General features: G+C 44.4%; 1 protein-coding gene across 1 annotated transcript in view; it reads left to right on the top strand.

Moving 5' to 3' along the window:
- Positions 1–3,242: 3,242 nt before the first annotated feature.
- The window catches only part of MAP1B (microtubule associated protein 1B), a 101,607-nt gene continuing 82,282 nt past the window's right edge, over positions 3,243–22,567 (top strand). The window contains exons 1-2 of the mRNA XM_043588340.1: positions 3,243–3,768; positions 11,741–11,842. Coding sequence (XP_043444275.1) covers positions 3,585–3,768; positions 11,741–11,842 — 286 coding nt within the window. The 5' untranslated portion in view covers positions 3,243–3,584. The remainder of the gene's footprint in view (positions 3,769–11,740; positions 11,843–22,567) is intronic.

Genomic DNA, 22,567 nt, shown 5'->3' on the forward strand with positions numbered 1-22,567 from the left:
CCAGGCTCTGAGCCATCATCCCAGAGCCCGACGCGGGGCTCGAACTCGCGGACCGCGAGATCATGACCTGGCTGAAGTCGGACGCTTAACCGACTGCGCCACCCAGGCGCCCCAGAAACCAATTTCTAACCTGAACACTACTACCTCTCACAATGAGAGTAGGTTGGACAGGCGTGCTGATAATAGAGAGAAGCGGATGGATTGAAGATATACTGAGGAGGTAACACTGACCAGACTTCATGCTAACTTTTACATGGGACTAGGGTTCAGGGAGGAGTCTCAGACACCTGTGAGGTTTCTGGCTTGCATCATAGGAGAGATGGAGATACTATTCACTGAAATAGGAAAAGTGAGAGGATTAGGCTTGAGAGGCAAAGATGATTTTGGTTTGGAGCATGTGAAGTCTGAGGTATCTTTGGGACATCCAGGTGATGACAGGTGTCAACAGGTAACAGGCACTCTTCTATGTTAGTTTTCCCCATTTACCTCCTCAGAACTATATATATAATATATATATACATATATATATAACTATATATATACATATATATAGTTATATATGTACATATATATTATATACATATATATAGTTACATATATACATACATATATATATACACACATACATATATATAGTCGCAAAGCGATGCAGTTTTAAAGTCACATCAATTAATTCCTTTTTATATGATTATGGCACTATATATATATAGTTATATATATATACATATATATGTATACATATATATGTATATATATACACACATATGTATATATATATAAGAGATGGGGAAGCGTGGGACTACTTTTCTAGTTTGTACTGATACTTAACATTCTATTCCCATTTCAGAGGTGTTGGTATTTATGCCCAACTTGATGTCACCTGCACATTTAAAAAATGTTTATTTAATTTTGAGAGAGAGAGATGGAGAGAGAGAGAGAGAGGCAGAGAGAGAGAGGGAGACAGAGAATTCAAAGCAGGCTCTGCTATGTCAGCACAGAGCCTAATGTGGGGCTTGAACTCATGAACTGTGAGATCATGACATGAGCCGAAATCAGACGCTTAACTGACTGAGCCACCCAGGTGCCCTTCACCTACACCTTTTGTGAGAATGCTTTTACTCCATTGTCCAGCAAACTGGGACAAAACAGGCGTATTCATCAACCATGCTTTGAATGCTTATTAGTCCAATCACTGTATTAGGTACTTACACGTTGTATCATTTACACCTTTCTTACAAAGTTACTCACACATTTATAAAGATATTATTCTCCCAGTATATTAATGAAGAGGCTGAAGATCAAGAATAAGTCACTTGCCCAAAGTTACAAAGCTGTACAGTAGCAGTCAGCATCCCTAGTCTGTTTTCTGGCATTATATTTCTATTTTTCAAAGTCTGGGCAATGACTTCGGTGGTTCGTGGTCATGGCATTTAATTGCACTGACTCACACAGTAAGAAAGGTCTTCCGTTATTTCCATCCAAACTTCTGTTATGACATGGAGAACAACTCAGTTAGGTGGTAATGTGTCGTAACACCGCTCTAACACTTGCTAATCTCTGTCGTGAACCTAGAGAGAGCACACCTCCGCGTCAGAGTCTTCAGCAAATAACAGCGTAGAGCAGAAATTACATTACATTATTTTCATTATGTTTATGCTTAGGGATACCTTCTACTTATAAGTGTTATTAGTGTTTCCATTTATTTAGCAGTAAAGAATTTCACTAAAAAATAAATCTAAGTAAAAGGAATAGACCTACCGATATTACACAAATAAAAGTAAATGGTGGCTCAGAGAAAGGGAGGACAGTCATTAGATGCCAGCGGACTCTGGGAAACAATGCTCCTTACCAGAACTCATCACCCAATTATGGGCTTTGGTGCTGGCCTTACCTCTCTAACAGAAATTGAATGCTTCCTCTCGACCCAGAAGTAACCTGTTACTACCTCACTTGGGAACTCTTCGTCACTGTTCACTGGTGAATGTGGCTCACCAGTGAGCTTGTCACAGACCTCAACTGCTATGGGCCAGATGGTATCTTATTCCCCATTGATCAGACTGGCATGTAGAAAGGAATCATGACGTTTGGCTGCCTACCATGTCTCCCATGCCAGGGTTTCAGGAAAGAGCTAAAAGCAGAGTATATTGCCAATAAGTCATGGTGGTTAATAGGTAAGACAATGGGCTAATTTGGAAATCTTAGTCTATCCAGGTGTTTTTTTTTTTTACGAATACGCTTTGTAGTATTAAAAACTATACTGACTAGTCTAATTTCCACCCACTCCTCTTTCTTAAGCCTCTAATCCCTCAGTTTTTTATGGTAGGTAGATTTTGTCCCTTCTTCACCACCTTGACCCCTTTCTTGGGACAGAAGCTATATTCAGTAGATCTGTGGGAAATGATTGTGGATGGGCTGCCTTTAAGCATTTTAATGTGTTCTAAACACAAAGGCAATAAAAATTCCCAATGCAATATATATATATATATATATATATATATATATATATATATACTTAAAGATATCCTTGTCACATGAAATAATTTTGCCTGTGTGTTCCCTAGGGAACTGAAAAGTACATAATAGTCACTGTAATCCTCTGCTGGGGTAGAGACAGTATCTTCTCTTTATTCTTTGTTATGCCTGATGCTATCTGTTCAGCATATAAAGAAAAGAAATCTGTATCTAGAAAAAAAATGCATCTGTAGTCCTCTCATTTCCCGGGGTACCACGAAGTCAGTATTTTTTTTTTTTTTTTTTTACCATTGGGACTTGGCAGACCAGTGTCCAAAGCCTGAACAATATTAGGCATCGGTTTGCATTTTTGATGGATTCAGTCAAGGTGGTAAATATTGGTAACTATGTCTTCTCAAGTCCACAAGGTCAAAGAAAAGACAGGTTCCATCTTCTTGGGCGGGGTACCCTCAGCACTATACCTGCTATACTATCACAGAACCTGAGAATCTGGTTTCATCACAGGCGGGGACACTAGTCAGAGGCCTGACTTGTGCACCTCGCACAAGGTAAATCTCCCCACGATGAAAATGGAAATCCAAGCGCGGTGGGTGGGTGCCTGCAGGCGGCAATGGGTGTGTGGGGGGTGTAAGAGGGGTGGTGTTTTCTCCCTTTACGGCCGCAGCAGGGGTCCTTCGGGCCCCCCAGGCCCTTGACTCACGGCCCTGCCCCGACCATTGTCCGCACACCTCTTCCCTCCAGCTTCCGGGCCGCGGGCGAGTTGATTTGCTGCAGATGACATCAGCCTTGGGCCAACGGCTGGAAGAGCGGAGGCAGCCACCGCGTGAGGATGTGCCGGGTGGTCCTTTCCTCCTCCTCTTCCTCCTCCTCCCGGCTCCGAGCCTAGTCTCCATATAAAAGCGGCGCCGCCTCCCCGCCCTCTCACACTCCCCGCTCCTCTCCGCCGCGCTCTCTAGGAGAGGGCGGAGGGGGAGGCGGCGCGCAGCGCCAGGAGGAGGGGTACGCAGGGGGCGGAGCGGAGACAGCACCTTCGGAGATAATCCTTTCTCCTGCCGCAGAGGAGAGGAGCGGCGGGAGCGGGACACTTCGCCGAGGCATAGCGGGCCGGCAGGATGGCGACCGTGGTGGTGGAAGCCGCCGAGCCGGAGCCGTCCGGCAGCATTGCCAACCCGGCGGCATCCACCTCGCCCAGCCTGTCGCATCGCTTCCTCGACAGCAAGTTCTACCTGCTGGTGGTCGTCGGCGAAATCGTGACCGAAGAGCACCTACGGCGCGCCATCGGCAACATCGAACTCGGTAAGAGGCCCTGCGTCCCCAGGGGACGCGCTCGAGGAGACTGGCAAACGCGACCCCACCCAGGGCGCGACGGCTGCCCTCCTCTTTAGGCGCGCCCCGCACCCACACCTCTCCCCGCTACCTCCTGCACTCGGTCCAGACTCTTTCCTGGGCTCATTTCGGAGAATAGTGCGAATTATTAGATTTGAGACCCAGTGGGAGAGTCTCTTCTAACCTTGAGGGATATGTCATCAGGCTGGGTCTGCAGATACTGGCTGGCCACCGCCTCTCCAGCTAAATGAAATGCAGGTGACAGAGGAGCGGCGGCCACAATAAAGCCCAAACCGTAGGGAGCAAACGGGGGTGAGAGTTGATGCAAACACCCCGTTCAGTCCTCCTCTGTCCCCCGCAAAATGCTGGGTGTCCCCTCTTCCCCTTGCCGGCAGACCCGAGGCTGAAGCACCATGTGCCAGGGCCCGCATGGGAATCATCTTCACCACAGCCACCTCAGCCCCCGAGAAATGCCTTTTCTGGCTTAAAACCTCCCGATTTGTTCTTTCCTTGCAATGACTAGGCTAGTCCTGGGGCCACGCCCGCTTCCCCCCCCCCCCCCCCCCCGCGCTTCACCCGGGACGCAGAGATGGAGAACCTCCTGCCTCCTGCGCTTGATTCCCAGACGGCGCCCGTCTCGCTACTGCCCCTGGGATCCTGGTTGCAGCTTTCAGAAAGGACAATGGGACCCCAAGTTGCGGGGTGGGGCTTCTTTCAAAAGTCTCAGCCTTGGTAGTGATGGCTCAGGGGGAAGGCGGGGTGGCGGGGCGGGGGGGGGTGGTTAGCGGGTAGGGCCAGCGCCTCGCCCGGTGCGCGCACTAGGAGCGCGCTCTGCAGAGGCCGAATAGCGGTTCGCCTAGAACCCTGGGCGGGGCCGTGAGGGCCCGCCGGGCGCAGCCTCGGGCGCGCTGACCGACCCGCCCCCCAGCCCCACCCGGGCTGCCGCAGTGCCCCCATCCGCTCGCCGCACCTGCCCCCCGCACTGCGGCGCCCCCGTCGGGCGCGGTCCGCCTGGTGTGCGCTCTGCCGGGGCCTCGGGCTTGGTGCTGCGCACCCCCACCTCTCCGTCAGCCCGGCTTTGTTGCGCTCGAAGCCCCCCCCTCCCCTCCCCGAGCGGGGCGCTCTGGTCTCTGCCTCCCCCCCCAGTGTCCCGGACCTCCCCTCGCCGCTGACAGAGGTCTCCAGGTCCCTGCGCAGCCCCAGCCCGCGCTCTATTCTCTTGGGGTGGTGCTGAAGCGTTTCTGCCTGGAGACACCGGCTGGTGGGCGTGGTGCAGTCCGCACTGCGGTCTCTACGGCAGCCCGAGGCGGACAAAGGGCGTTCACGCAGCCCTCGATCCCCGCTCCCGGCGCACCCCCACCCCATAAAAGACGAAAGGAAGACCTTATTTTCGATGAAAAAATTAACGCTTGTTTTCTGCCTCTGCATTTGGAAACGGCCCCTTGTCCCCAGAACAAAAGGCTGCAGGGTGGGGACTGGAGTTGCAGACCTGGGTCTTTTGTTTAACTTTAAAGCACTGATTTTTTCCTTCCAGCTTAAAAAAAAAAAAAAAAAAAGCAGAATGCAGTCGTGTTATTTTATTCGAAAAAAAATTTCAAGAAGAGATTTCAATAGTGAAATGCCTTCTTTGAGCATCTCAAAAACCCTTCATTTTCAAACGTTAGGCCTTTAATCTGATCTTAGTTTGGTTGCACATTTTCTCCTTGGAAATTTCCTACGTACCGACTTTGGGTGTGGCTGCTCTATGAATCAATGACTTTGGATTAAAAACAATTACTGTCCACACCATTGCTGCGGAATTATAACACATTAGGAGGGGCTTTGCTATCTGTAAGATTTTCATGACCTCCCGATGTGGTGCCAGGAGAGGCACCGTCACCCCCATTTTAGAGATGGGGACCCAGAGAGGCAGGACGGATAAGAGGACCCGCTCAAGGTCACATCATTCATAAGTGACAGAGGTGCCAGCACGGCACCATTACTGTTGTTCTGGTCCTGTCATGATGTTAGTGCAGGGCAGGATAACATCAGAGGAAGATCAAACACAGGTTTTCCCAGCTTGTCTTTGTACGGTCATCCACTTGTGGGCAGCGCCCCGTGCAGCGAGGTGTTTTAGCAGTCACCTTCCACCGCTGTTATCTTCCTGCTTTGTTATTCTGCTGGTGACCCTTTCAGTACCCATTCCTCAGGGGGTTTATTCAGTCCTCTTCTGTTTGAGGAGAAAATTGATGTCTCCAAGTACTGCCGTGGAGTGCTCTCTGTCTTTACCCCTTTTCATACAACTAGCATGCAGTCATAAAGTTCAGATTTGTCTTTTTGACATTAAAATAAAAAATATTGAAATAAAAATAGAGGAAAAGTCACCGATCGTAGATGAGGAGCCTAGTGAATTTTCACAAAATGAACACACCCATGTTATCTAGATGGAGAAATGGACATTACTGGCATCCCAGAAGCCTCCTCATGTTCCCTTCTCAATCACCATGCCTTCCTGATTTTTAATTCCCTAATTTGGTCAGGCTTTTGCACAAAACTCCAAAATGGCTGTATTGATCCCATTAACAATCAATCAAGCGGGGGGGGGGGGGGGGGGGGGAGCAGAGCCATTTCCTCACATGTGGGAGCAGATGCTGCTTTTCCTCTGGAGATTGCTCTCCTGGGTCCTGGGATCCCGGATGCAGCTCGAGCTACAGGGCCTCGTGGTACTAAGTGACACTGCTCCCCTAGCTTTTCAGAGGGGCTGGGATGACTTAGCAACAGGGCAGGCTGGCTCTGTTTCCCTGTGCCTGACACGCTGCTGCCTCCGCCTGCGGATCCCAGCTGGGCCTCCTCCAGAGGTCACTCTGATACCACTGCTATTGTCGCTGGTGCCCGCGGGCCAGGGCCAGGGTGTGAGAAGCGCGATGGAGATGCTGCAGGGGGCTCCGCTTGGATTGTGTGCCGGCTGGGCATGCGGTTCGTCATTTGTTATGCTTGCGTCCTATTTCCCCTTTCGTCTTAACTGATGTTCTGTGGGTTGGGAGACCCTGGTGACTTGGAATTTTGCCATCTGATGACTGAGGGTTCTTTGGGGAGCCTAGAAAATAGATCCGTAGGAAGATGGTGATAATGCAATAAATTGACAGGCCTGAGACATCCCGATGTGACTGCTTAGGAAATGCTTTTTGAAACCAAGGATGAGAGATGGTCCCTCATTTTCTCAACTGTATTCAAAACGTACCATGTAAGGTTTGGTAATTTCTTCTCAAGTCTGAAACACCTGGATGGGTCACGCTTCATGCCTGACCACGGTTGCTACCACCAGATGCCATTCCTGGGCACCTCTTTCACCCTCTTCCTCATTAGCCCCCAACTTAGACTTAATAGCCATCGCCATTTTTCACAGAGCCTCACTTCTCTAGTGTATATTAGAACATAGAGTATGATGCATCCACGCCTTGCGAACTGAATAGTAGAGCCTATGAAAGGAGTTGTCACTGCTTCATTTTATTGCTTTACGGGAATCAAGACATCTAAGGAATACTAAGTGTCAGTTTGGTGCTTTCAATTACTGTGAAAGAGTGTAACTTTCCTGTAGTTAGCACTGGGAATCAGCAAGAATTTTTATAAAAAGGTAGACGTGTGTGACATTGACTCTCCTGAGTTTTTAGACGTAAGTTTAGCTGATAACATTGGAACTGTGTGATGTTACTTTATTGATTGTTTTCAGTTCAAGGTGGCTGAGAACCCAGGAAACATTTGGGGTTTAGTTTTCATTTTATTTTAGCAGGGCAAAACCAACACATGGTGGAGGTTAGAAGAAATGTTGGAGAGTGTTAAATTTATTATGTTCATCTTTATACTTTTCAAAGTCAAAAGGCAGATGGATTTCTGCTTGTACTGGTTCATTGGTATTATCTAGTAAGGGCTCTGTGATCTATGCAGAAATCCAAGCCAGTCCTCAAACTTAAGGTTATTAGATTGATGATTCATGCTTAATCTTCTCTAAAGGTTTACTTTTTAAAGTAAGTTCTAACTTTTAAACCAATAATAGTCATAAATCACTTCTTTTATTTGTTTCCAATGTGGGATGCTATCAGAAGACCTAAAAATGATTTATCCCCAATGCTTTGAAATGATCTCTATGAGAGGTATTGTCTGCATTACACATAACATATATGTTATGAACATCAAGTTGTTGGCTGAAAAAAAAAGAAAAAAGCCAATTGAAAGTTTGGTCAAAAGGAGAAAAATAGGAAAACTTCTTTGAGAGATAAACCTTGATTTTAGCTCTTTTTAAAAAAAAATTCTGTTTCTTTAGTTTATGATTCAAATCTGCCCTCTGATCACTTTTTAGCATAGTTTTACAAATAGAATCTTACAGTTAAGTTAATCATTTAGGTACTAGCAAAAAAAAAAAATACAAGCCTCTGGATCAGAGCGATCAACTAAAAAGTTCATAGAAAAAAATCAACTTTCAAAGGCCCAAATAACTGTCAGAACTCATGTGCCATTTCAACATGTAATGAATGGTCATTTTGTTGGATTTTTCCAACTTATTGCCTCTTTTAGGAGTACAGATTTTAGTCTTTACGTGAGAGGTGCTTTTTGAAAATTGTTGGCTTTATTAAGTGATGTTGTAAAATGCTTGCATGATTACTAACTTGGCAAGATAGAACCTGTATAAAGTAAGGGAAAGTGGTTCCTTATTGTTCATCCTGTCTTGTCCGGTAATGAACACATGCCCACCCCCAGCACGACACACACAACCTTTTCATTTCTCCCTTTTCCATCTGTAAATTTTATGCGCACTTTAGCCTCCCTTTTGTGCACTGCATTCCCCTGGATTCAGAGAACTGAGATGGGAAGATCCTTTGTTACCCTCAGTTACCTTGGCTGGAGGACGGGCCTGCCGACAGTGATGGTGACTTGTTCCATGGCTGGGCAACAGCCCCAGATTAGATGGGAGAGTTCTTAGGATGCCTCGCCATAGGCCAACTTCTCAGGGGTGACAGATGTCCTCTGGGCCCAGAAGTTTAATAAATGGAGGTTGACCTCCATTTGGTAGTTGTTCTATTCTGGCCCAACCTAGGTAAGCCAGCACGGGGCACAGTCTTCGTAGAGTACTGGAGATGCAAAGGCTCAGGAAGTTTGACCTGGAGCATTTGGGGGGATAATTCTTAAAAAGGCTAGGAATTTATCTTGGCCTCTGTGGTATCCATGAGAGGTCAGGATGACCTGCTTCTGAAAGCCTCTCCTGAACCTCTTGATCAGCACCCTACTAGCCCCCAGCCAGGAATTTGGAGACGGAAGAATGTGGCAAGAGCCAAAGATGTCTTTCTGTCCTATGAACTTTAGAGGGCCCACTGTTGGCTTCCTCTTACGCACAGAGGGAAGATATTTAAACCTACTGAATGCAATATGAACCTTCTTTGAGAAATACTGTTTCTCTTTACTAGTATTATTCCGTGGAAGGTACGAAGTAATTACAAAATATGTTATTTCTAAAATTGGGATAGAAAGTGGCCTTGTTCCCAAATTTTCCTTTCCAATTAAAATAACCTTCAAATCCATTGTAGTCGTTATTTTATAAGTGGCAGTAGTGACTTATGCATTGTTAAGGCATAATTTGGCTGGCTGGAAATCGCTCCCTTGAAAAGAGAACTCTAATTTTTTTCTTTCATTGGCATTATAAAAATGAGAACTATTATTTTTATCAACTGTTTCCTAGTGTAGTTTAAAAATTAATTTCTAACTGGTTTGTGTGTTTTGTGCTTTTTCCCTTGCTAAATTACAAATCATTCAGCTAGGAGTTTATGAAGTACAAAGCAAACATTTAATTGCTTGTGTCATGACGAGTTTATTGAAGCCGAAGGGAAAATGGCAAACAACGATGTAAGAGCACGTCTACCTAGATGAAGTCATCCAAGTGATGTAGCAATTTGGACATAATATAGAACAAAGGCCGAAAAACCGTATGAGTTTAATTTAAATACATATGTCTGCTTATTAACTTAGTGACCCAGCTTGACAAGCCAGGATACAAAGTGGAGCTCAGACCTGGAGCAAAGAGAGCCCACTTAACAATTACTAATTAAGCAGCTCAGACAGGAGCTCGACGGTTTTTCATACTAGCCGAGTATGTAGTGTATACATTGAAGTAAAATATTCTAATGAATTCAGGCCTCTCAACCTGTCAAGCTTTCTGTGAAACAAAAAGAACCCATTTATCATTTCTGCACTAAAAAGATCTGCAAAATCTCAACATGCCTTTCTTGTTAAAATTTAAATACTCCATTAGCACAAATGCAAGCTGAGGCTGTTGATGTTTCCAGGGAGACCCATAAAATTCTCCCTTATAATTTAGCCTCTCTTGAGGAATGTTAACTCTTCCACACCTGAATTCATCCCATTTATTGTATGATAAATGTCTGCCTCTATTTAGTGGACATCCATCTGTGAAAATATTCCTCAGAGTCGAAAGGTGTTTGGCGTATAATCTGAAGATAGTCTAAATATGTAGTTAAGTGAGTTTCCAGAATCTTTGTGTGATATATTTATACATATACAAGACATATACATATGTATATGTACACATGTATACGCATGTATATAAACACATATATTTTGTTTCTTTGCAAGATAAGAAGACTGGACAAGATATAAATGGGGCTGAATACAGAGAAGCATTAAGGATTTACAGGTGTTCAAACAATGCACTACCATTCGTACTGCCCCAAGTCTGTTTGAATGACTCATGACCAGCAAAAAATGGTTAAATGACGTGTTTATTTAGAGATAGTTCTTCTGCTGTATTTTACCTAGAGGGTCAAGTCCCTGCTCTTAGTAGGTATGCAGTAAATGACTCTTGTCCCAGAGGTTTGTTCCTGGCAATTGAAGATCCTCCAGGAAGGGTACAATCATGGATGTTCCATAATGGCTCCACCATGAGCTACCTATTTGGGAAAGTATAAAAATACAGAAAAACAAACACATTCCAGAGTTCTGTGGCTTCCCAGTTTTCCCTGGCTTGTTCCCCAGTTCTCCCTTCTTCCGTGTCCTCTGCGTCCCCCCTCTGGTCATCCCCTTCGGAAGGACAGGAGGAGAGGGGATGAAGGAGATAGCCTGTCCAAGTTCCTTTTACCCCAGCTATCAGCCTAGTGAATGGAATAGACAGTTTGTGGCCCCCGACTCTGTAGAATTTTTCTAAAGTATAAAATGCTGTCCCCCCCCCCTTTTGTTTTTGCCTCGGGGTAGGAAAATTCAGTACAACTAACAATTGTGAAAGAAAGAACTACCCCGCTAAGCTTGTCCAGTAGAATAAATGGCGGAGGGGACAGATAGGTGAAATCCTTAAGATTGAGATCCAGTCTTCTTATGAAAGGTCACACAAGCTTTGGATTGATCTGTAGGAGTTGGGAAACCCAGGTCAAAATGAGGTGGGTAAAGAAAAGAAACCATACGTGCACACAGAATGCACATGCACACTGCAGAAAATACCATTTGAAAACCAGAGGCCTGGACTCAAATGCTCGCTTTCCCACCCTCCTACATTTTCTTGCCACCTACAAGGGGACCATGGGAAAGGTAGAGGTTATCTCCCGGCCTCTTAACTGCAACAGAACTTCCCATCTCCCTGTCCTTTCTATTCATTCCCTCCCTAGAGTAAAGCCTGTCATTTTCCTAATAACTGTTTTCTTTACCCTCCCAGAAAAGCTGCATTTACGTTTTATGAGGGGCAGAAGTTCAACCCACACTGCTAGTCACCCCTCTCTTGTGGCCTGGTACAGAGACCTCTCCGGCCCTCCCATTTTGTGGGCATCCACTGCTAGCCAGCAAGCTCTTGAGAAAAGAGGTTTCCACATCCTCCCTTACAGCCTGAGAAATGTCACAGTGATGTTTTCCAAACCGCTCTGAAGTGACTAACTGGAACTCTGTCAATTCTCTTCCTTTTCCTCCCTAGGAATCCGATCATGGGACACAAACCTGATTGAATGCAACCTGGACCAAGAACTGAAACTTTTTGTGTCTCGACACTCTGCAAGATTCTCTCCTGAAGTCCCAGGTGAGGCTTTGGTTCAGTATTAGTCAGACTAGACTTTCAAAGGACCTGGGGTGGGGGGGATGGGCAGGGATCGGCTGATGACTGGAAAGCTTTGCCTGGGGCATCAAAAAAACGTTCTTATTGCTAAAGATTTCTTTGTATTTGTTGTTATCAATGAGGTTAGCCAGAAGCACATTTTAAGAAAATCAATTCTGAGTTATCACTGTGTGGCTTATCAACTTTGCGGATTCTTAGTGAAAAGTTTTAAAGTTCTGGGGTACATTCTTTTTCTATTCCATTGCACTCTGACTTCAGGGGATTGCAAACTATTTAAATACTAACTTTATTCAAATAAATCTATGACTGTAAATTGGATGCCCCTCCCTGCCCATGCCACAACCTCTTTCCCTCCCTAGAAAATGGAAACATCTCCATTTCAAAATGAAATATACCTCATCATTTCATCATTCCATTATCACTCACTTTTCTTGGTGCGGGTAAAAGAGTCTGAAATTCCAAACTGCTGTTAAAATAGCCTTTCTTTCAGAGATGGCAAAGAATTCTACAGAGTAAAGGTAAGGACACAAAAATCTCTTATATGTGGAAAGGCTACCAAGAGCCAGCTGCCTCACTAGGGATGTACTCTGACCTATGCCTCTAAGCCTGGGGATATAGTGAGACTCTCCCACCTTATCTTCCTCTTGTGAGAGTGACCTGTAGGTCTCTCTCTTGGTCACCTTTGAGGATTATGAGCAGAGGTGCTGGACCATAAAGACCCTGAACCTCCAAACCTGTGTTTCTCAAAAGCTCTGCCATTGATCCATCATAGACAACTGTATTGCATTTTATTTCTTGGATATCACTCAAGTTTTATGTAAAGTGGTGAAAACTCTTTTCTATCTGCATGATTCTGTTGGATGATTGCTAATTTTATTGGCATTGATATAAAATCGGGAATGGGGCTCATACTTTTTCCCCCCCATTGATTACATCATATGCCATTAGCCTTGGACATGGCAAGAGTTGAAACCACTTGTAAAATGTCATCGTTCCATGAATCACACTTGGCTGCAGCAACATGCCCACGAGACAATCCCAGTTCTTCGCTTTGAGTGTGAGATTAGAATAAAATCCCATACGTTTCTGTTGTCCAAATGAATTGTTGGTTTCCAGCGTGGAATTGAGTCAATGTGCTAAGAAAAACATAGCAGGAACGGGTTCATTAAAAGCTAACTTGCTGCACAGCAATGTGAAAAAATCAGCTTTTAAGTAACTTTGCTTTGAGATCAAAACAGAGAGATCCAGAGACTATCAGACAGCACATGGTTTGCTGAAGTAAAGGTATAGTATATGGTCCTTCTTACATTATTGTGTTGTGTTTTTATGTCTTGCACATCTCCGTAACTTTTAAAAACACCTTGTAAAAATAAAAATAAGAGAAGTACCCTTTTCAACAAGTATGTTTCAAAATGTAAAAGGCAACCTTTTGTTTTTTCTCTGTAGATTTTCTGGCTTTCTTATATGATTGTTTGTAAAGCCACTTTTTTTTTTTTTTTTTTTTTTTTTTTGTAAACAAATCATATGATTGCCATTGTGTTCATTCATCCTTGGATTGACTTTGTGGAATGACAGCTGTGCATTGCAAAATGAAAGGCTACAAGAACCGCTGAGGAATTTACCATTTTCGGACCAAAGATCTAAGATTAGTTTTGTGGACTAGGAAGGTCAGGTTCTCCAAATCACCACTTTAGCCCAGTATACCTTGTTCTCCCTCCTTTTCCTGCTATACCTGAAGTAGGGATTGGTTACTCACCTCGTTGTATCAGTGCTATGCTAGACACTCTGTTTAGAGATGGGCCTCTGGACCCGTAGCAATCCTCCCATTCTTGCTGACTCCAGAAAGGGTGGGTATTATGACCTTCCCTTTTAAGCCTAAGAGTGCAAGGTGCAGGGCTGGGCCTCCCCACTGAGGACTGAACATCTAGAACAGAGCCACTGGAGTATTGCCCTTGTGTGGAGAGCGTTCAGAGTGGCTTGAAGGTGTTTAACCAAGACTATAATAGATGGTGAAAGCACATGTCAGATTCATTTTCAGGTAAATGTGTTTTAGAGAGAAGAGACGTTATGTTAGAGGACACACATGCCAAATTGGGGTGAGTAGACATCACAGGATGATCCTTGGCTTAGACCCCGTGAAGCCCTTAGCTTTTCCTGAACAAACTGGAAAGCTTTGAGGGGAAATTTGAAGTCTGTTTTTTTTTTTTTTTTTAAATTTTTTTTCAACGTTTTTTATTTATTTTTGGGACAGAGAGAGACAGAGCATGAATGGGGGAGGGGCAGAGAGAGAGGGAGACACAGAATCGGAAACAGGCTCCAGGCTCTGAGCCATCAGCCCAGAGCCCGACGCGGGGCTCGAACTCACAGACCGCGAGATCGTGACCTGGCTGAAGTCGGATGCTTCACCGACTGCGCCACCCAGGCGCCCCTGAAGTCTGTTTTTAAGTGGGTCCCAGTCTGGTGGTCTCTTCCCTACTCCCTGAAATTCTGTAGAAGCTAATATATGTACCTCAGGCCTCCTAAAATGGAGCCAGCTGCACCTCTTCCTTTAGTTTCAAGATTCTAAGTTAACCTAGAGTCAAGGCACACGATGAAGCGTGGGTTCATTAAAAGAATAAAGCCTATTCAGTCAGTTACAAAGTACTTAAATAGCACCTGCAAGGTGCCAGGCACTCTGGGGTCAGGGTGGGTGAACACAGTGATGAACAAAACCAACATAGTCACTATTTTAGTTGTGGGAGAGGAGGCATCCAGCAGTCACATGCGGACTAGCATAACCTCCAGTGCGCTGCACCAATTCCAGTTTTTTATTTTATTTATTTTTTTAATTTATTTTTGAGAGAGAGACAGAGAGACAGAGCACGAGTGGGGGAGGGGCAGAGAGAGAGAAGGAGACACAGAATCCAAAGCAGGCTCCAGGCTCTGAGCTGTGAGCACAGAGCCCAATGCAGGGCTGGAACCCACGGACCTTGAGATCACGACCTGCGCCAAAGTCGGGCGCTTAACCAGCTGAGCGACCCAGGCACTCCTGGTTTGGTATTTTTCTAGGCTCGCAGAGTTACGTTGTCTGTTCGTTGTCTTCCCTGACACAAATAGATTGGGAGCTAGGGTTGCTCTTACCTATTTTACAGTCATGTTATGCCTCTGTTGTTGTTTTTAAGGATTGGAGATGACTCAAGAAAGACTGGTGATAGCCTCCAATGCAGCTAACAGATCATGCAGGTGGCACAGCCTCGTTTATTCTCTGGAACTAGTTTAACCCTTGTATTTGTTTTTAAATATGATTTTGAGATTCAGTTTGGCTAACTCTAAGACTGCAGGTCTCATTCAAGACCAGTCTGAAAGATTTAGTCATCTTGAACAAATACCTTTTGAGCAGGAATCTGAAATGTGAGTGCTTTCTCTGTCCAAGGTGGGGGTCCTGTGGTACGAATGGTGAGCTGGTGGCTCCCTGGGATCCCTGAAGCTGTGTACTGGGATCCCTAAGCTCTCCCCCACTCTGACACACTATAATTCTCAGAATGATCGGTCATCTGGATCATCTTTTACCCTCTGGAACGTGTTGTAGCATTGACTTGCCTAAAAGAACATTCAGTAAACCTCTGCTGTGTGCCCTGGGCAGGTCTGCTGCCTCACCTTGTTGTAAGACCATTCTTGGCCACATCTAAGCTAGGGTCAAGCAAGACTAGTTATCTTGAGAGAAAAGGTTAGGTGGTCCATCATGAATGCTCTCCAGTCTTTTGCTCAAGTCCAATAACTGAGTCTTTTCAAAATAGAGGAAATGTCTTGTTTCCTTATATGTATCAGTTCAAATACTATCAAAAAAATTTTATTTATATATTATGGCATGTGTTTTGTACCTTGATCACGTTGAGTGAGAATCATTTTTGTAAGTCCCACCACAAGAGTAGCTAGGTCGACGGTGCTGTATAGAATTTAATTCACTCTCTATTCTTATTTGCTTCCTTGCCTAATGTTACTTTCGATCTCTTGTAATAACAGAGGAGGATATCTCCTAGGGGTTACAAGAAGTGCCTCATAATTATCTGTGTTAGAAAGACGTCATTTTAAAACGGCAAACGAAGGGTGCCTGGGGGACTCAGTTAAGCATCCAACTCTTTCCTTTTGGCTCAGGTCACGATTTCACAGTTGTCGAGTTCAAGCCTACGACAGCGACAGTGCATAGCCTGCTTGGGTTTCTGTCTTCCTTTCTTTCTGCCCCTCCTCCACTTGGCTCTATCTTTCTCTCAAAATAAATAAAAATAAAACTAAAAAACTTAAAAAAAAAAAAAGTACTTCATCCCAGGGCAAGGGACACCAGACTGAAAATTAATTTCAATTTTTCCCCCATCATTTGCCACTCTGATCTGCCTGTTAAAATAATTTTAAAAACTTGATAGCCAAAATTCATACCAGCAACATAGCATAATGATTAAGAGTAGAGATCCTGGAGTTAACCTACCTGAATTTTTTTTTTTAAGTTTATTTATTCATTTTGAGAGAGAGAGAGAATGCATGATGCGTGAGCAGGGGAGGGGTGGAGAGGGGGGAGAGAGAATCCCAAGCAGGCTCTGTACTGTCAGTGCAGAGCCTGATGCAGGGCTTAAACTCACGAGAACTGTGAGATCATGATCTGAGCCGAAACTAAGGGTTTGACGCTTAACTGACTGAGCCACCCAGGAGCCCCTAACCTACCCGAGTTTTGATCCTAGCTCTGACATTTATTTGCTGTAGGATCTTGGGCAAGTTATTTAATCATTCTAAGCCTTAGTTTAAATGTCTGTAAAATAGGGACAGTCACTTCTACCTCCTAGAATCTTCACGAGGATCAAATGAGTTAATGCGTATAAAGATCTTGAAACAGTGCTTGTCACATGGTAAAATGTAAACTAGTGTTAACGTTGTCTCTTTTGTTGAAAGTCTATTTGTGTTGTGTACTTGCTGATTATTATTATCTGTGGGAAAAACTGGCCCGAGATAGCGGCTCCTTTTTGTAATAATATTAAAATTTTTATCAAAGATGTTTCTCAGAGAAACAATTGCCTTAGACTTGTCAGAAGACACATAACTGCTGGTTATGGGTCAGGGGCAGTAACATTGTAGGACTGAGTTTAGGAAGGTCCTTTGAGCACGAGAGCAAAAGGGAGGCAATCCGTGAAGGTGCTGGCATCACAGAACCTTTGGGCAGCACTGGGGACCATTTGTTAAAGGGTCTTGGTGTCAATGCCAAGAGGCTGCTGTGGGTGGGGACACTAGTGTGCTTTCTCGCTGTGATAACCCATCTGTTGGTAACTCCTTCCCCTCCATTCTACTACTTGGTTCTCTCTCCTACCCTCTCCAATCAACAAGTGACCATAGCCTTTGCCAGTTTTAAGAAGCTGAGATTTCTGGTGGTTTATATTCTTGGTCAATTGGATACGTAGCGAGACCTTGGCATATTTACGTTTTGTCAGTAGTTTTATAATTCCTAGATCCCAAGATCCCAAAGATCTTCATGCAGGTGTGTTTGGGTGGTTCTGCTTAAGAACCTTCTCTCTGGAAGACAAACCGTGGCTGAGCATCCTTAGATTTGTGCTGCGTGACTGCTAAAAATATCTGCCCTCTAGATTGGTTTCTGATGGAGAATTAAAAGCAAGCCTTTTGAATTTAAGTCATGCGAATCCTCTACTCCCTTTGACATTAATGAGGCAGGGTTTTAACAATATTTGCCAGGAGAATGATAAGAAAATGCTAAAATGCTCTTAGAACAGGTCTGAGAATATTTTTAGTTGCCTTCTTACTCAGTCTAGACTTGTATGTTTAGTCTGTCGTTGTACAGAATTATAGCTTAATTGTATGTGCCTAGAATGCGTCAACTGCTCTATGACAATGAGTAATGAATGGGTTTTCAGCCCGGCTCCCAACCTTTAAACAATAAAGCACACAGATATGCGTATTTAGTTGTATTCAAGAGGCTGACTTAACCCTCAGGGAACCTGTGTTTTCAGAGGGAAAGCCAATTCTTCATCTTCCTTTTCTCTCTCTTTCACATTGCACACGCATAGGTACAGGCACTTGCCCACATGCCTGCAGGGCTTGTCTTTTCTCATGGTACCATCATCCAAGGTTATGGGAGGAACTGTGGTATGAGAAGAAAACCACAGAGAGTCTTATTTTGTTGAAGCAACCAGACCTCTGTTTAACATCCATTGAGGTCAATGTGTGGTGCCTGGGAAGGGAACTCCCATTTTAATGCAAACCACTGGGCTTTCTCCCACTTGCCCCCTGCCCTTGGCCTTCCCACCCCGTTGTGGTTGGTGGAGAATTGGCAGCTCCTCCTGCTGCCAGCTCCCGCTCCACTGCTCCCATTCACACGTAGCCCAGAGCGCCCAGAGCGCCCAGAGCGTGGAGCATCAAATTGCCTGGTCACCCCCACCTGCATTTATTTGAAACAGTGAAAGGGTCAAACTTGCTGTGAAGAACCAGAGTTTTGTAGTGTATGCAGCGCAAGGTAACTCCTGCAAGGTGTGTATTCGGCTCAACTTTGCAATTTGGGGATGCTTTATGTCCGCATATCCTCACACGCTAGTGTGATTTTTTTCTGGTGGAAGTGTGGCCAGCAGAGAGGAGTAAAATGGTGTTTGATTGCCGTGTTCATGTGCCTTTATTCCTCAGGGTTCTTAATGATGGCTCATTCAGACCACCCTGGAAATACCTATTCATCTCACTTTTTTTTTTTTTAGAGTAAAAGGGATGTTTTACTCTGCCGACTGTAATGGTTTTGAAGCGGTTTCTAATGGGCACTGTGAAACCACTCAACACAGATATGCATAGGCAGGAAGGTGGCAGAAAATTGGCTGCCTGGGCCCAGTAGCCATTTTGGGGAATGTCAATAACCCGCCATTAAATCCAACTAAGTGGATTTCAGAGCAGCTGTTACCATTGCCAACCAAGGACAGCATCTAACGCTGAATGTCAGCGCTTTTGTCTTCATTTCCAGTGAGCAAAGAAAGCCCATGGTTTTTGCTAGCAGGGTTTTATTGTTGTTGATTTTTTGTTGTTGTTGTTTTTGTAGTTGTTGTTTTTAAAGCAGCAATGTCCTCAAACCACCAAGCAACTCCAGTCCCTTTACTTTTGATTGCCTGATTTTGCATTTTCTCTCTGGGGCATTTTGTTCAGCCGATACGGACGTATGCTGGAAATAATGGTGGGAGATGAGGAATCAAGTATAAACTAATAGATTTCTTAAATAAATCGAGTCGTATTTTTGAGTGCTAATCAAGAAGCATGAAATTGTTAAGGGATGTTTGGGAGAATGAGGTACCCCACTGTTTGTGATTTACTTGGGAAAATAAGTCATTCCCAGCTTTAAAAAACACTAACAAAGGGTGTGTTCTTAGTTTACAAGGTGCGTGTGTGAGAGAGACAGAGACACATACAGAGAGAAAGAGAGAAAGAGGAGAGGGAAAAAGGAGTTTTACTCCCAATTCCTCCGGAAGACAAGGGGTAAGAATGGAGATGGTAACAAGCATTGCGGTTTGTTCAGCCGAAGATTCAGTCATAATGACAAAGGTTACCCAGGTACCAGCACCCCCAGCCCCAGCCACAACCCGGAGCTAATTAAACGTTACCCAGGCAACCATCAAGTATCCTCAAACATCATACTCCAGGGCTTACGCCTTTTGTTTTCTCTCTGTGGTCTAAGGGTTATTTCTATTGCCTGTGAAGTCAGATTGCCTTGGTCCTAGAGAAATGTGAGAAAGTAAGAAGCGCCTCTGGGGAAGCACACTTAAAAAGGGACCACAGGGACCGTAGAAATTAACATAAACACAAGACAAAAATAATGTTATTTTACACAGTGTTCCAGCCGATGGTAAAGACCTGCCTACGGGGCGACCGTTGAGCGGTCTGCTGACACGAAACGCAACAAGAGGCTACAAATGTGATTTAAACATAAAATTATCTAATTAAAAACAACCACTCCGAGCCCAGGGCAGCCGGGGTTTCACCGGATGTCTCCTTCCTGCGGCAGTACCACACCTCATTTTAAACACTCCACCTGAGGTTGCCTCTAAAAATTGCCCTGCGGGGTTAATTTCCTGAGGGTTTCAGATAGACTGTGAACCACTCGAACACTGCCTTGGTTTGGCAAGTTCTCCAAGCCTGCCCTTTTTAAAAAAATTTTTTTTAACATTTATTCATCTTTGAGAGACAGAGCATGAGCGGAGAGAGGGAGACACAGAATCGGAAGCAGGCTCCAGGCTGTCAGCACAGAGCCCAATGTGGGGTTCGAACTCACAGTGAGATCATGACCTGAGCAGAAGTCGGACGCTCCACGGACTGAGCCACCCAGGGGCCCCTCCAAGGCTGCCCTTTACCAGCCCTTTCTTTCTTAATCAAACAGGTTATCACTGGAGGCTATCAGTAAATGAGCCACAATTGAGCATTTTGGACCCGATTCACAGCTTCCTTGTTTGCATCTCACAAGGACAGTCTGGGGAAGGAAGGACTGCTGCCCAGAGGGAGCACCACTTTCCCAGCCTACCTTGCCCCAAGGACATATCAATGTTCCATATAGATGTTGCTTTTTGGTTCCTGAAATGTCGGTCGATGCCACTATCACATTTGAGCAAGGTAACTCGATAGCGGTAAACCTGAAGATGGCCTACATTCTGCAGCCCAAGCCAACGTTTTCTAGGTGCAGGGCCCCTCAGCCACTTTGAGCAGTTGTTTTCTGCCTTCTAAACTCTCCTGGGGTTTTGATGTCTGTTAAAGGCCAAAGAAACAGGTGTGAAAGCCTTTTGATGGAGCTCCTCCCTTTTTCGTGTTTGTGACCAAGCGCTAGAGGGATGTGGGAAGGAAAGGAGGCAGGGAGGGATTCCTGATCATAGTCCAATCCATTGGAAAGAAGATCATCTTTTCACAGTCTATGGTATATCGTTTTAGAAGGTGCCCTATTTTGAGCAGTCTGTCATTACGTATTTATGTAGTAGTTCCTGCAGTTAGACACGGTTTCAGTTCTTGGCTCTGCAGGCCCTAAGAAGATGTATAAGTAATCCTGGCCTGAGAGTTATTTACAACTAAACGTGGAAATAAGATAACTAACAGAACAGGTCAGTGTATAGTCTGTGTCAAATGAGAATTTTGCAGGAGAATCCTTCCGTAAATTGTTTGTTCAGGCTATTTAAAAACATACACATGCATAACAATATGCATAAAATCATATTCCCTATACAAATAGAGGCATAAATACAACAGACCTAATGTACAGCCTTCTCTTTGTGATCAAGGAATTTCAACCCAAACTGAATTGGTCCCTAGTATGGGTTAAGCTCTTTAATTTATGGAAAGATTGAATGGCTCTTTTAAGGATTCACCTCCTCTGAAAGCCTGTGAGAGCAAAACTGCTGAACTGAATGTATGGGCTTGATATTAAGATTGTCTCCATCTTTGAGCGCTGAAAAATTGTCCATTGGGAGACTCCGGAGACACGTGGGAGAGACCATGAGATGAAACCTTTTATGAAAATAAATGTGTAGTAATTGGTTGACTGCCCAAAGGCTAGAATGGACACTTTGGAGATGGAAATCACCTGATTCAGTTGTTCCTCTTTCCAGGGAAGCAGTGAAGTATGTGTTGTGAGCTGTTCCCCAGCACTTTCCCTTCCCCTGACCTCAAAGCCTGACCTCAGGTTGCAGCTCGGAGGCACCTGAGACTACTAATAGTACTCAAGTAGCCCCCTGCAAAGTTGCTGTGACGGCTTTCCTCTTTTGCACCATAAAGGGATTAGACTCGATGAGGGTCTCTGGAACAATAGATGGTCAGTGGAGAAGAAGTCCATGTGAGATAAGTCTGGGAACCATGACATGCGAGATCTGATTTTTCAGGAGTCATAAAGTATGTACCTCTATGTAAATAAACTTGTTTAGTTTTATATAACCACACATTTCCTTAACCTGATTAGTCCCTTTGACCATCACTCTTTCTCAGGGATCTAGACTTCTGTAGAACACAATTTGGGAGAGGAAGGACTAAATGATCTCGGAGTCCCTTCCAGTTTTTTTATTTTCCCTTCCGTGTTTCCTTCCGTGTTTCCTTGAATTTTTACTAAATTGCCTCATCACTGACGTGTGGAAGAGAATTTGTCCTATTCTCTGTTTAGCTTAAAATAGTTTTTAATCCAGCTTTTGAAATACCAATGAAAGAATTTAGTTTAGCAAATCTGCCTGTCCCATCTGCTAGGATTAATTTTAGGGGAAGATGCACAGCTTTATGACACTTAGGCTGATTTCCCAGTGGGAATTCTTGGCCCCTGACTTTTCCCATCTGTCTTTACCTCGCAGACAAACCAAATAAGACAAAACTTAAACATGTTTGCACAATGCCAAACACCTGCATTGAAAGTATCTCAAAAGTCAAGTTCATGAGTGTTTTATCTACATAATGCCAAACTGTAAATAACTACATTTTTTTCCCCATTAAAATTAGAATTTCCACATCGATGTTTGCTACTTCATTAAGCCTTAGATTAGCTACTTATTCACAGATCTTTGAAAGGAGGCTAAAGATTGAACCTCATGAGTTCATCTGTCAGTTGAGTGTGTTAAAAGTGCCAGGGACATCATTTGTTATGGACAATTGAGAATGGCCTGCATTTTAATAAGCATGATCAGCTATGCATATCTTGTCATGTGAACCATCAATTAGCAC

This window comes from Prionailurus bengalensis, chromosome A1 (genome assembly GCF_016509475.1).
Source record: "Prionailurus bengalensis isolate Pbe53 chromosome A1, Fcat_Pben_1.1_paternal_pri, whole genome shotgun sequence".
NCBI lineage: Eukaryota > Metazoa > Chordata > Mammalia > Carnivora > Felidae > Prionailurus > Prionailurus bengalensis.